At 41.1% G+C, this 14,059-nt stretch overlaps 1 protein-coding gene and 1 long non-coding RNA gene across 2 annotated transcripts in view; one reads left to right on the forward strand and one right to left on the reverse strand.

Moving 5' to 3' along the window:
- LOC139433744 (uncharacterized) overlaps positions 1-2,695 on the forward strand; it is a 39,708-nt gene extending 37,013 nt beyond the window's left edge. The window contains exon 3 of the long non-coding RNA XR_011643132.1: positions 2,067-2,695. This is a non-coding gene — a long non-coding RNA (uncharacterized lncRNA). The remainder of the gene's footprint in view (positions 1-2,066) is intronic.
- A 4,659-nt stretch (positions 2,696-7,354) lies between these two features.
- prdx6 (peroxiredoxin 6) lies at positions 7,355-14,036 on the reverse strand. The gene is made up of 5 exons (XM_034080356.2): positions 13,857-14,036; positions 10,816-10,972; positions 9,124-9,267; positions 8,527-8,673; positions 7,355-7,584 (listed from the first exon to the last, which is right to left on the reverse strand). The coding sequence occupies exons 1-5, from the start codon at positions 13,946-13,948 to the stop codon at positions 7,459-7,461; spliced, it is 666 nt and encodes a 221-aa protein (XP_033936247.1). The 5' UTR covers positions 13,949-14,036; the 3' UTR covers positions 7,355-7,458.
- Between the last annotated feature and the right edge of the window lie 23 nt (positions 14,037-14,059).

The following is a 14,059-nucleotide window of genomic DNA, read 5'->3' on the forward strand; positions in this document are numbered from 1 at the left end:
CATAGAGACTTATTACTCTCCATGTGTAGCATACGCTGGCTTTAAGCCCCATTAACACACAGTGTTATAAGCGCACTTATTGAAAGCAGTACGCCAGAAAACTCAATGCTTCTTGGTGGGGGGATGGCCTCGAGCGGGATCATAACATGAGAAATAAATATATAATTTCAGAATATTAAACAGTGTGTAGCAAAGACTTGGTGTCGTATATCTGTGATGTTAAAGTGGGAATTTGTGTACAGTTCAAGGGACCTTTAAAATATCTTCAAACACTTTGATGTTGTTAAGTTTTAAAAAAAAAACATATTTTTCAGGCACAGGCATCTTTCATATTATACTAATATTGCATCGTTGTTTTTCCTTTCCCCTGCCTCTCTCCATGTTATAGCTCGGCAGTGTTTATTTACAAGTGCTTGTTTTATGATCATCACTTTATTTGATAGTTAACCATGGTTCTGCTCTCAATGGATGAACATAAACAAGTACTAAAGCAAAACATATGTCACTCTCTCAGCTCTCTCTCTCTGTGTGTGTGTGTGTGTGTGTGTGTGTGTGTGTGTGTGTGTGTGTGTGTGTGTGTGTGTGTGTGTGTGTGTGGTGTGTGTGTGTGTGTGTGTGTGTGTGTGTGTGTGTGTGTGTGTGTGTGTGTGTGTGTGTGTGTGTGTGTGTGTGTGTGTGTGTGTGTGTGTGTGTGTGTGTGTGTGTGTGTGTGTGTGTGTGTGTGTGTGTGCGCATGCGTGCGTGCGTGCGTGCGTGCGTGCACATGCTTATGTGACCCTGGGTGTGAGAGCCAGGAAAGCCAGACTGGTTTCATTATGCTCCAAACTAGCCCATTATGGTTAGGGGGAAATAATCCAAACCCTAAACAGTTGCTATGGTAACGGCATGTTGCCTCCCTTTTTTGAACCCCTCTCCCAATTTCTTCTCGATCTTCATCTCAGCAACCCCCTCCTCCTTGGCTCTCCCCACTCCCCACCGCATCACATCACACTGAACACGCACACACACACACACACACACACACACACACACACACACACACACACACACACACACACACACACACACACACACACACACACACACACACACACACACACACACACACACACACACACACACACACACACACACACACACTAACGTGGCACTCACTCGCTCTTCCCCCAGCGGCGGGTTTCACTGCCTCTGCCCTCTCACACTGACTGCCCTCTGCTTAAAGGGAAACAAATCAGTGGAAAAGAACACAGAGAGAGACACAAAACAGCAAGACGGGTCTGAAATTGTAGGGTCTCCATCAAGCAGTGGAGAAAGAAGTACTCAAATATTTTCCCAAAGTAAAAGTAGCAAAACTAAAATGTAGAAATACTCTGTAAAAAGTAAAAGTACTCACATTTTAGAATCTTATATTTTAAATTACTGCATTGTGATTATAGTACAAACACCTCCAAATTGGACATAATTACAGTATTTGTTCTGAATACATTTTGTTACTATCCACCACTGCCATCAAGTCCAAGTCAGGGTTCAGTGTAGACTAGAGGGATAACAGCCCAATAAATGATTAAAAGGACTTTGTTTGGAGTCAGTTTTAAGGTCAACATGAATGTTATTACTTAAACAATTAACGTGGTACCTGAATCTGAATTAACTTGAATGTTTGAAATTGATCTTAGAATCATTAGAATAGAATACTTGAATGTTGTTGTACTCATGAACAGTAAAACTAGTACACACTTGTGATGTGGAAAACTTTGCCCTACCTCATAGCACATTAATTCACATTGTAGTAGAGATTTAAAAAGTTCCCAAAGTACATTTGACCGATGAATTAGACTAGAATATTTCTGAATGACTGAATAGTGATCATCATGTCTGAAAAGCTGGACAACGCGAATGCAGAATATATGTGTGATACTGTAAGGCAGTGTGAAATAAGATCATTTACCACAAAATGTGGGGAATACAGTTGCAACAAGAAAAAGTATGTGAACCCTTTGGATTCTCCACACATAGCGTTGTGTGTTCCTTCCAAACAACTCAACTGTGGTTTCATCTGTCCACAGAATATGTTGCCAGTCGTGCTGTGGAACATCCGGGTGCTCTTTTGCAAACTTCAAACGTGCAGCAATGTTTTTTCTGGACAGCAGTGGCTTCCTCCGTGGTGTCCTCCCATGAACTCCATTCTTGTTCAGTGTTTTACGTATCGTAGATTCGTCAACAGAGATGTTAGCAGCATGTGCCAGAGATTTCTTTAAGTCTCTAACTGACACTCTAGGATTCTTCTTCACCTCATTGAGCATTCTGCGCTGTGCTCTTGCAGTCATCTTTACAGGACGGGCACTCCTAGGGAGAGTAGCAACAGTGCTGAGCTTTCTCCATTTATAGACAACTTGTCTTACCGTGAACTGATGAACATCAAGGCTTTCAGAGATACTTTTGTAACCCTTTCCAGCTTTATGCAAGTCAACAGTTCTTAATGGTAGGTCTTCTGAGAGCTCTTCTGTGCGAGGCATGGTTCACATCTGGCAATGCTTCTTAAGAATAGCAAATTCAAAACTGGTGTGTATTATTTATAGGGCAGGGCAGCTTTAACCAACACCTCCAATCTCGTCTCATTGATTGGACTCCAGGTTGGCTGACTCCTGACTCCAAGTAGCTCTTGAAGAAGTCTTTAGCCTTGGGGTTCACATACTTTTTCCACCCTGCACTGTGAATGTTTACATGGTGTGTTCAATAAAAACATGAAAACATATAATTGTTTGTGTGGTATTAGTTTAAGCAGACTGTGTTTGTCTATTGTTGTGACTTAGATGAAGATCAGAACACATTTGATGACCAACTTATGCAGAGATCCAGGTCATTCCAAAGGGTTCACATTTTCTTGCAACTGTAGTTGATCTCGTTTTGCTGAGGGCTGGATAAGTAGATTGATACCCCACTCTTTATCACAAGAGTGGTATCGACCTTCTCTAACTCTGAGCAAGAAAGTAAGTAAGTTCGAGGTTTGAAGTGTGTAAATATCCCTTGAGAATACTGAGAGTGTGGCTGTAGGAATGTAAAACACACGCTGAAAAGATTATTAATGACTTAAAGTGGCTGAGTGGTGCTGCGCTTTGTCGCAGTTCAGGTGGTCTGGGATCCTTATTGGGTTGGGTTTGATGTCTCCTCTTAATGGCAAAGTCCCCTGCGTTATGATCACGCACATACACATACACAGAGGCACACTTTATAATGTGAACAGCCATTTGCCTTGTCGCCGTGATGAAGCTCTTGGCGCTCTACTGGGGTTGTTTTAATGCCCAGACACCCTTAGCCATTACTCAGGTGATATGTCAGGGGCGGGTGATCAATGTGTCTCTAATAGAGAGATCAGGGGGAGCAAAAAGCAAGAGAAAGACAGCGATATTGATAGAGAAAGATAAAGATAAGCACAGAGAGTGATTGCACTTTTACCTTCTCATCCATCAGCCTGTTCCTGGAGCACTAACTGGCCCTAACCTGCTCTGCAGTAATAGCCTGTCTAGATGCTGTATTTACGAGATGCCATCCAAACAATGGCGTTTATCTAGGCACTCGGATCATACACTTTCATCACTTTTATCATTATGTCCTCGCCTCTGTGTGTGTCTGTTGAAAGGCTTGTTGACCTATGCTTTAACAGAAGCTCCGGGCTGGGTGTCGAATGCGAAGCGGTTAATGCACCTTAAAGTTCAGCCAAATCCTGAGGTCAGCACGCATGTCTCTGTTTTTGTTCGGCCTGACCTTCAATATCTTCACCTGTCTTACTGCCCACGCTAGTCGTACTTGGTGAGCTGGTACACATAAATGCCAACAGGTTTGCCGGAGTTTTAGATTGTAACCACTTGGAATCATTAAGAGAATTAAACAGGAGTGTGGAAGAAACAAAGAGAAGAGCTTCAGTGTTTTGTCTGTGCACTGCATGGGAAAGGGAAGCTGAAGAAGCAACAACTTTGATAAGAAGAGTGGAATGGGGGAGGTACAATAGTGTGTGTGTGTGTGTGTGTGTGTGTGTGTGTGTGTGTGTGTGTGTGTGTGTGTGTGTGTGTGTGTGTGTGTGTGTGTGTGTGTGTGTGTGTGTGTGTGTGTGTGGTGGGGGGGGTGGGGGGTCGAGATGTGGAGAGTGGTGAGAGTGCCAGGCGATGTAGGAGGGAGAGAAAGAGAGAGCACGTCTGGAAAGCATCAAGCCATAGCTCTGCATATGTGCGAGTACATGTGTGTTTTGTTGCTCCTCTGGTCTCTGGCTTGTTAACCCGCAGGTCACAGGCAGCTTCAATGCCTGGCAAACAGCATGGGAATAATGACCTCTTCCATAGCAAACACATGCTCATGAATAAACACACGTACATAGAAACATATATACCGAGTGTGAGTTCACAGCGCTTTTACGTCAAAGGTCTGCAACACCTTTGCAGGAACAGTTTGACTGCGGGGATTTGCTTATTTGATTTCTGTCATCTTTTGACAGCTGTTCCCCCGGTTTCCAGTCCTTATGCTAAGCTAAGCTAACCAGATGTAAGCTGTGGAGGTAGTGTACAAACATAAGTGGTATTCATCTTGTTAGATACGAAAAAAGCTCATTTCCCCCAAAAACATATTCCTTAAAGTCACTGAATCTTTGCACATTTACAACACTCCAGGAGCTACAAGCATTGAGCTTGTGTTGCTGGTCGGGATCCTCTTCTGGTTATCACTTCCCAGGAAAACTGCTATGGAAACTGAGGAAAACATTTTCTTCTCTGAGATAAGACAAGTTTGGTTAGAGGCTATCCCTTTCAGAGCACTTCTTATGTCTTTGATCAGCAGTGTGTGTGTGTGTGTGTGTGTGTGTGTGTGTGTGTGTGTGTGTGTGTGTGTGTGTGTGTGTGTGTGTGTGTGTGTTATAGAGAGCGGCAGAAAGAAAGAGGGGCCAGCAGCTGGTGTGTTGTGTTTTGCCCTGTGAGACTTGGCCCAGGCCGGTGTTGTATTACATGTACTAGTGTTGCCGAGGTGAGATGGGGTGAGTTGGCTCAATTGCAGAGAAGCAAGGGGTGGCAGATGAACAGAATTAAGGGAGGGGGGAGTGGGGTTGGTACTGGGCACTAAATCCAGAGTCTGACACCCAAAGCGCTTATCATGCTCTTGCACAGGCTATTGTAGTGTGGAATTTGAGAAATGCATTTGATCAGTACGGTGTGGCTGTTATTTGGGACGACTCCTGAGGACAAAACAGGCACCAGAGGGAAAAGGAGGAGGAGAGGAGGTGGACCTGATGAATACTTTCATCACCAGCATCCAGTGTTTGTGTGAAGAAGAATGTAGTTTCAGAAACAGAAACAATGATTCAAAACACAATATAGCACTTTCTTTATAGGGGGATTTCTGTTAAGTGAGCAACTGATTAAAAACAAAAAAGAAGAATAACATTCCTCTTTGCATTGTGTGGATGACGGGAGTGAAAAGGAGGAGGTCCAAAGATATTTTATCTGGCTCTGCACACTCTCTGCCTCCCTCCTCACTCAAAGGGAATCCCATCTTTTCTCTTTGACCTCAGCATTCCTCAGACTCAGAGTGAATACAAGGCCAGAGCGTGCGTGTGTGCATTTGTGTATGTGTGTGTGCTTGTGTATGTGTGTGTGCATGTGTGTGTGTATTAGATCAGTGTTCACCTTCAAACAACTTGGAGTAATTAATACCGTCCTCAGCCATGCAGTTTTTAGGGTTGAATAACAAAAGAGAAACCTACACCTCAGTCCTGGCTTCAGTGTCTCATCTACAGTTCAGGCCGGCCTGTCGAGGTGCTTACTGCGACACAGAGATTTAAAGTGAAGCTTTATAGTTTTATATTCACTCTGCTGACTTAAAATAAAAATCTCTTATTCACAAAATGCCTAATTGACGTTATGCAATCTCTGTTATTGCTCGTATTGTTTTGCAATCAATCCCAATGTGTATTTATGCAAGCTGATAAAAGAACTTCAGTGATTTATGTTCCGCGGTGGACCGAGTATGCAGTTAGGTACTTAAAAAGTGGCAAAGCAAGATAGAAAGACATTTCGATTACAAGTTTTGCATTCATATTTTCCACTTAAAGAAGGTTTTTCTCAGCATAATATATTGATATTATCAAAAGTAAAAATATGTGTCCTGTTATATTATATTTGTATTATGACACTTTAAATACCGACAACAATGTGTATTTGTCTCAGCAAAGGGGTCAGGCCCCTCCAAAGAGTACCAAGATCATCTGAGGGACAGGAATAAGATTAATGGGAGACGAAAAAACTAAATAATGCATCACACATGTGTGTTCATACGTCTGACTTTTATGTATTCTTTTTCAATTAATAGATATTATTTGTTTCAGGCCTCAAACTATTATTCAAATTAAATGATGTGAGAATTTTAGAGGGGAAATGTAAATAGAGAATCTTAATGTGTAAAATAACCAGTAACTTCAGCTAAAATGTAGTGGAGAATAAAGTACATTTCCCTATTAAAATTAAGTGGAGTAGCTTTATAAAGCACCGTAAACTCAGTATATATACACATTATACTATATAATAAAATAAAGTACCTTAAAAAGTAGGTTATTTACGTAAATATACTTGTGCATCTTATCATAAATGGTTAAAGTGTAAACATCACTTGAGAGAATACTGAAAATGTGGCAATGGGAATCTAAATGTATACTAGAAGTAACAGTACCCTTAAATTGTACTTGAAAATGGTAACTGAGTAAATGCACTAACGTAGTTATTTACCATACTTTGCATCCTCTTTAGTTGTGCAGCTGGGGAGTTTCATTTGGAGAATGGCATTTGAAAAGCCTTAGCGTGAAGCATAGAAGAACCAACACAATCAATTTAAATGACTAATTCATTGCACATTAAGACATTTAGACAGCTAGGGCATTAGCCTGTACTGCTGAGTTGGCAAAAATGATTTAAAAAAAGTAGAGTGAAAGGGGAGAATGCTTTGTAAACCTCACTGTGTACTTTGAGAAACATTGCTGAAAGAAGATCAACTTGATGTGGCCAATCCTCTTTCATTTACGGAAATGTAAATAAACTAGTACTTTTATGACATGTGGTACCACTCCCCATCTCTGTGTTGTTGCGAACAGATTGTTGCTTTCAACCTAATTGCTGTCTGTGGGTACCATCAGTGAGTCAATCAGTGTGCATATACTGCCCCCTATTGGTATAGAATGGTACTGCAGCAAAAGCAGCAAGGTGATATTTCGAGTTAAGGTTGTAGAAGGACACCTAGTGGCACAGTCATTTATGGCAGAGAAAATGTTACCAAACTGCCCCCTCGTGTGGTGTGAAAAGACTCAAAGATTCAGAGAACATATGTGAAAAGTGTGTTTATTGATTGGTCAGTTTTATGTGTTATCATCCAATGATTTATCAAAGAGTAGTAATCTATACAAAGATTTTCGTCCCTAGTGTTTCTTTAGGGCTGGGTGTAGCGCAAGTAATTCTTCCCAGAAGGCACCTCTTTAGTGGTCACGCCGTTTGGGAAAAGAGCAGCAGCTTCAGCATCAGAGAGTGAAGGAATGACCATGACTTTGTCACCAAGCTGAAAGAGAAAGGAAGAGTTTTTGAAGAGGAAGGTCTAGTTTTGATAACAGTCCTACAGGAGGTCTTCACAGCAGCCTCATATTGCTCCTGTGTAATGTGGCTTTTGGTTATTTTCTTCAGTGTTCCCAGTTAAAATAAGGGCACATATACAGTGCAGTTATACTGTGTTTGGAAGAAAAGCTTGATTTGATATAACAATTATCTCTTGCTCCTACACTTGTAGTTTTGCACTTAAAGGTGGGGTAGGTAAGTTTCAGAAACCGGCTCGAGTGCACTAAAATTTGAAAGTACGCAGCCGAAAAGAATCCGCCCCTTCCTTACAGAGCACCTCCTCCAACACACATGAACGCGCACATGACGTCAGCAGACTGGTGAAAGTGTCCGCCTGTTTCTGGCGAGTCATTGAAGTACTGCTGCAATGCACGCCCAATGAGGGCACGAGATACATTTGTGCGTGCACGAGATGGAAGGCTGACAGACAGGGCGGCAATCCAATCCGTTTAGCCGGGACTGGTTGTACTTTTTAGAGTATTACGGCTTCCACAGATGAAATTTTTTAATGGATTTTTTGTCAAAGCACTTAAGATATTCATTGCTATCGGGATGTTAAGAGCATTCCATGGAATATAACAAAAAGTGTATCTCGAGCCGGTTTCTGAAACTTACCTACCCCACCTTTAAGGGCTGGTAAATTCATTTAATGTATGCTAAACAAACATTTTTGAAGATTGTTTTCTGGAGGCTTGAACTGGTGTGTTGAAGGCTTTGACTGATTGTTAGGTCTATACTGTATTTAACCACAACCAATTTATTGAAGATAGCATATGTGACATACATATGACACTCTCGACTGTACGCTAAGTATAAAGCTTAAACAAGGAGACTGTTAGCTTTTTCCTTAGCCCAAGCTCGTGAATCACACTGAATTTTAGCCATTTACCTTCCAGTCGACAGGTGTTGCAACCTTCTTCTGTGCCGTGAGCTGCAGAGAGTCGATAACTCGGAGCAACTCATCAAAGTTCCTTCCTGTGGTGGCGGGGTAGAGGATGGACAGCTTCATCTTCTTGTCAGGGCCAATCACGAAGACCTGAAGTGGGTTAAAAATGCTGGAGGGTCAATGTTACGGAAAATGCTTCCTTTTAAAAAGGTGACAAAAACAAATCCTATAAATAAAAAAAATGCACTATATTTTGTTCTGATTATATTTCCTTCAATCCATTTACAAGTACAGAAACTGTTATTGTGATAGCGATTTGTATTCCATATGAGGATTTCTAAATCCAAGCTGTTAAGATGCAAACACTGTGACTCATAGTCAATCAACAGCCTGTTTTGCACAAAGCCATCATTTAGCTCAGATGCTTCACCATCCAAAAATAGGTCTGTCCGCTGCAATAAAATTAGACAAGAGACCAAAACCTTTTACAGAACAAAAAAGTTGGGTCAGGACAGGATTCTGTATCTTTTTGGCAATTTTTTTGTATGAAATAAAAACACATGTCCAGAACTGATTCAAGATGGAGGACAGGTTTCTTACGCAGCGAGCAGAGAGGGGCAGCCCATCGCTGTCTCTCTCATCAGGGTCCAGCATGCCCAGCTCGATGGACAGTGCTCTGTCGTGGTCAGAGATGATGGGGAATGGCAGAGTTTTTTCAGTTGAACTGCTGACTGCCATCACATCCTGAAGACACAGAAACACAGTCAGGCTAACTCTAAATCTAATCTAATCTAAATCATGATATTATGATCCTACGTGGATATTCTCACAATCCTGGTCATCAGTGCAGCACAGGTTTGATAAGTGACCAGAGAACGTTAATCTTTAACTCAGGGGTTGACATCGGGATATATTTTTTTTTTTAAGCAGAGAGAGGAGCTGTGGATTATTGTTATTGATTAGTGCATCAGTGTTTTAGGGTCAAAAACACTAAACTCACAACTTAAAATGAAAGCGTTTAGTTTATTTAATAAAAGAGCACATGATCAATGTGAAAAGTGACAGTAGATATAGATTAGTTGCAATTTGGTTATTTAAAAAAAAATATCTTTATTTTTTTAAACACCTTGAATTTCAGGGGGGGCCCGGGGCTCCGTTGGCGGGGCACAGCGCCCCTCCAAGACAATGGTAGGGGAAACACTGTGGGTATGTAATTTATTTCAGAAACACTTTGTTATATTCCATGGGATGCTCTTAACATCCCGATAGCAATGAATATATTAAATGCTTTGACAATAAATACATTAAAAAAAAAATTCATCTGTGGAAACCGTAGCGCTTTAAAAAGCACGACCAATCATTTGAGCCGGCCCGGCTAAAATAACTGGATGGCCTACCTACCTGTCAGCCTTCCATCTCGTGCACAAACTTATCTCGTGCCCTCATTGGTCATGTGCGCGTTTGTGTGTGTTGGAGGAGGGGCTCTGTAAGGAAGTCTGAAGGAAGAGGCAGATTTTTTCCAGTTGTGTACTTTCAAATTCTAGCGCACTCGAGCTGGTTCCTCCAAAATTACCTACCCCACCTTTAATGTAACCTAGATAAAACGTTTTTCTTTGTATGTGTTAGCCACATGTACAGATTTCATTTAACTATTTAGGACTAGTGGTAAATGTTGTTCATTTATATATAAAAAGTAATGTTATTGCAGACCAATTGCAGACTCTATTTTAAGTTTATCTGTTTACTTAGAACCATACAACCAACGGAATGATCATTGAAGTTTATTTTGGAATTAACCTACTGTATGCAACCAATGCACTGCACACCTGGAGCACATGACCTTCACACTAACTACACTCAGCCTCAAACATTTTAGAGCTAAAATGCTTTGTAAATTATGTTTAAACACATCTAAAGAAAAATAAACCAAATTAGTTTTTTGTCAAAACTGTACATTCAGAAAACAGAACAGCAAGCAGTGATTTATGACAAAACTCACCATTTACACACCTTGTTTTTAACAGTGTCATACGTCACTGCTTGCTCTCCTTGTAAGCCACATGCAAATGTCCTTATTGTACAATAAAGTATGTGATTGTTAACCTTTATTAAGGGTTACTTGATCAACAGTAACCTCACCTGTTACATTATCCCTCTTACACACCACCTTATAGTTATGTAAGGTAGTGTGAGTGTGTGAGAGAGAGAGAGAGAGAGAGAGAGAGAGTGAGTGAGTGAGTGAGTGAGTGAGTGAGTGAGTGAGTGAGTGAGTGAGTGTGTGTCATCACCCACCTTGCTCCAGTTGTGGTGATCCTCAACACTGTCAATGGACAGAGCAATCATCTTAACACCTCGTTTCTTGAACTCATCGCTGACCTTAGCAGCACATGCGAGCTCAGTGGTGCAGACAGGAGTGAAGTCCTTTGGGTGGGAGAACAGGACACCCCATCTACAGAAGAAATACAAATAAAGCAATTAGATCTGTTTTCTACACATTTTTTTTCGTTCAGGAAATCTCAATGTCCAAAACTGTATTAGGAAAACAGCAAATAAGGACATTGACATTGTTACGCTGATGATGTACAGATCTATCTGCCTCTCAATCAAAATGCCAACTCACTACAGCAGTTGAAGGACTGCTTAACAGAGATTAAATCCTGGCTGAGCCAAAACTTCCTCACCCTTAATGAGAGCAAGACCGAGGTCATCTTTTTTGGACCCCAACCAACAGTCTCCCCGGTTGATATTCTGGGCTCCCTCAACACAAATATTCTCCCCTCTGTCATGAACCTTGGAGTGACCTTCAACAGCGCCTTTCCATTTGATAAGCAGGTTAGCACTGTAGTCAAGACCTGCTTTCTCAAAATACGACTATTGGCTAAGACCAAGTCGTTTTGATCTTTTAAAGACCTAGAAAGGGTTATTAACGCCTTTGTTACCTCGAGACTGGATTACTGTAATGCTCTGTATGTGGGTATGGACCAGGCCTCAATTAGACGCCTGCAGCTAGTGCAGAACGCAGCTGCACGTCTTCTCACTGGCCATAAAAAGCGTGACCATATCACCCCAATTCTGGCTTCATTGCACTGGCTTCCAGTTCGGTTCGGAATAGATTTTAAACTCCTTTTATTTGTTTTTAAAGCCCTAAATGGGCTGGCTCCTGCCTATATAGCCGAACTCCTCCATCGCTACACCCCAGGCAGAGCCTTAAGGTCAGCTGATCAGCTGCTGCTGATCGTGCCTAAGACCAGGCTTAAAACCCGAGGGCATCGAGCTTTTGCAGCGGCTGGCCCTAGGCTCTGGAATACTTTGCCCCTTCATGTGAGGTCGGCCCAGACCCTGGGGGTTTTTAAATCAACACTTAAAACTCACTTTTTCTCTCTGGCTTTTGTTTAATTATTTTTTTATTTATTTAGTTATTTATTTTAATATTTATAACATAACATAGGATTTCATAAAGTATTTTTAAAACAGTGTATACATTATTCGGTGTGTAGCTTGCTGCAGCAGCAGTCTGCACGCAGGCTTCCTCCAAGTTTACAGTCAAACAAACTGGTGGTGTGACCAATGGGCCATGGCCATTTACAATTATTAATACTATTACTATTATTAGCATTAGTCTATATTTTGGTTGAAACTAAGCCATAAAAAAAAAAAAACATAAATAATAATACAAAAATATATAAATAAAATCGATTTTTAAAAATAATATTCGATTATGGAGACTGTAACGAATATTCGAATAATCGAATAATCACTGGCATCCCTACTCCTCACAGGCATGGTGGTCACATGATTTGGGGTGACCAGAAGCCCTGAAAAGATCTGGCGAAGCAGAACAAACCATGGATAATGAATGTTTCTTAAGAGGAATGTGTTTAGAACTAGAAGCTGATGATGTGAGCACTGGCAAGAAGTTAAACACCTAAACTAAATCAATAAACATGAGCTATATGTGCACACACAGACCGGCTCTTTTATTCCTCCTTTCTTATAGGATTGGAAAGTGCTTTTAAAAAGTGTATCTTTTACACTTTGGAATTGTTTCAAAGGGTCAATTGGCTGAAAAAGGCTAAAACAAACTCAACCAACCACTGCTGAAAAACACAATGGATCGTAAACTATGTCACATTTTCAACAGATGGTAGCCTCTCAGAGTTCAACATATAACTTAGTACACACACCTAGTACACACACCTAGTGCACACACCTAGTGCACTTAGTAAACAAGCAAGTTATTAGTTACTGTACCTTGGTGTTTTCCTTATTGATTGATTGATTGATTGATTGATTGATATACTTTATTAATCCCCGTGGGGAAATTGTTTCTCTGCATTTGACCCATCCTAGTGTTAGGAGCAGTGGGCAGCCATTTTGAACAGCGCCCGGGGAAATATATACTTATATTGACAAGTGTGTAGTTGCAGCAGGTTATGCGTGTTATTAAATTAGAGCAAAGTACACCATGGCAAATATACCCCTCTATTTGCACTGTGGTCGGGACGAGGATATTACAGGGTAGAAATCTTGAATTTGTATCTTCAAATCAAAAGTAAATGAAAAATGCACCATCAAATTACTTCATTAAAGTATTGTGAAGAGCTTTTTTAATCAATTGTTTGCACGGGTCCACACACTACATTAGACTAGGTACATCTTTCTATGTACAAATAATTCTCACTGCATTAAATTGTTGGAGCATTATGCCAGGCTGCGTGTTGGTATGGTTGTAAAATGCATGCTATAGTATTTCTTTCTCTCGGTTTTTACAAAGCGGCCTACAGCTGAACAAGGGTGTGAACTAAAGGTTATGCAAGCAAGCACTGAGGCACAGTTACAAATGCACACAATACAGGCGTTGTCTGTTCTTTGCTTACATGCAACTAATGAATTGGCCAGAGAAAATGAATGAGAACCACACATATGTCTGCTACTCTCTTTTGTACAAAGTTAGGACAGCTCCATGTTGCTTTCACCCATTTTTAACACAAAATTAATGGTGTGGGTTTCATTACATTTCTGGTGTATTATGCTCCAATCCTCCAGTCATGCTTAAAGTAACCCTGTATGTGTCAGGTGTCGCATGGCAGTCACGGGGATCATCAGTAAAGTGATCTGTAGACTTTTGTGTCAGACCCATCGGTCAGACCTTTATTTAAAAAAAATGCACTTTAGCTTTTAAATATCAATAAATATCCTGACTCAGATGTGCGTAAAGCTTCTCTGAAAACAGCCACACATATAACCAGCTCCCATGGTGCAAACATAACTCAAAACACCGACTCAAACATTAGTTGCAGTATAATGGCTGTACGGGGAGCATGCGCACTCACGAGCTGCCCAGGAAATCATGGAACTTGATTCTGCCGATGGTGGTGTCGGCCTCAAAGTTTGGGAACACGTCTCCGAGCAGAAGTCCGGGCATGGTAGTCTCTTCTTTGCAGCTCCAACAGTAAAAAGACGAGATACAACGTGCCTGCGACTCGTGAATGGACCCGATCCGGATAGGGGCGTGATCAACTGCTGATACGCAGAT

This window comes from Pseudochaenichthys georgianus, chromosome 4, assembly GCF_902827115.2.
Source record: "Pseudochaenichthys georgianus chromosome 4, fPseGeo1.2, whole genome shotgun sequence".
NCBI classification, from domain to species: domain Eukaryota; kingdom Metazoa; phylum Chordata; class Actinopteri; order Perciformes; family Channichthyidae; genus Pseudochaenichthys; species Pseudochaenichthys georgianus.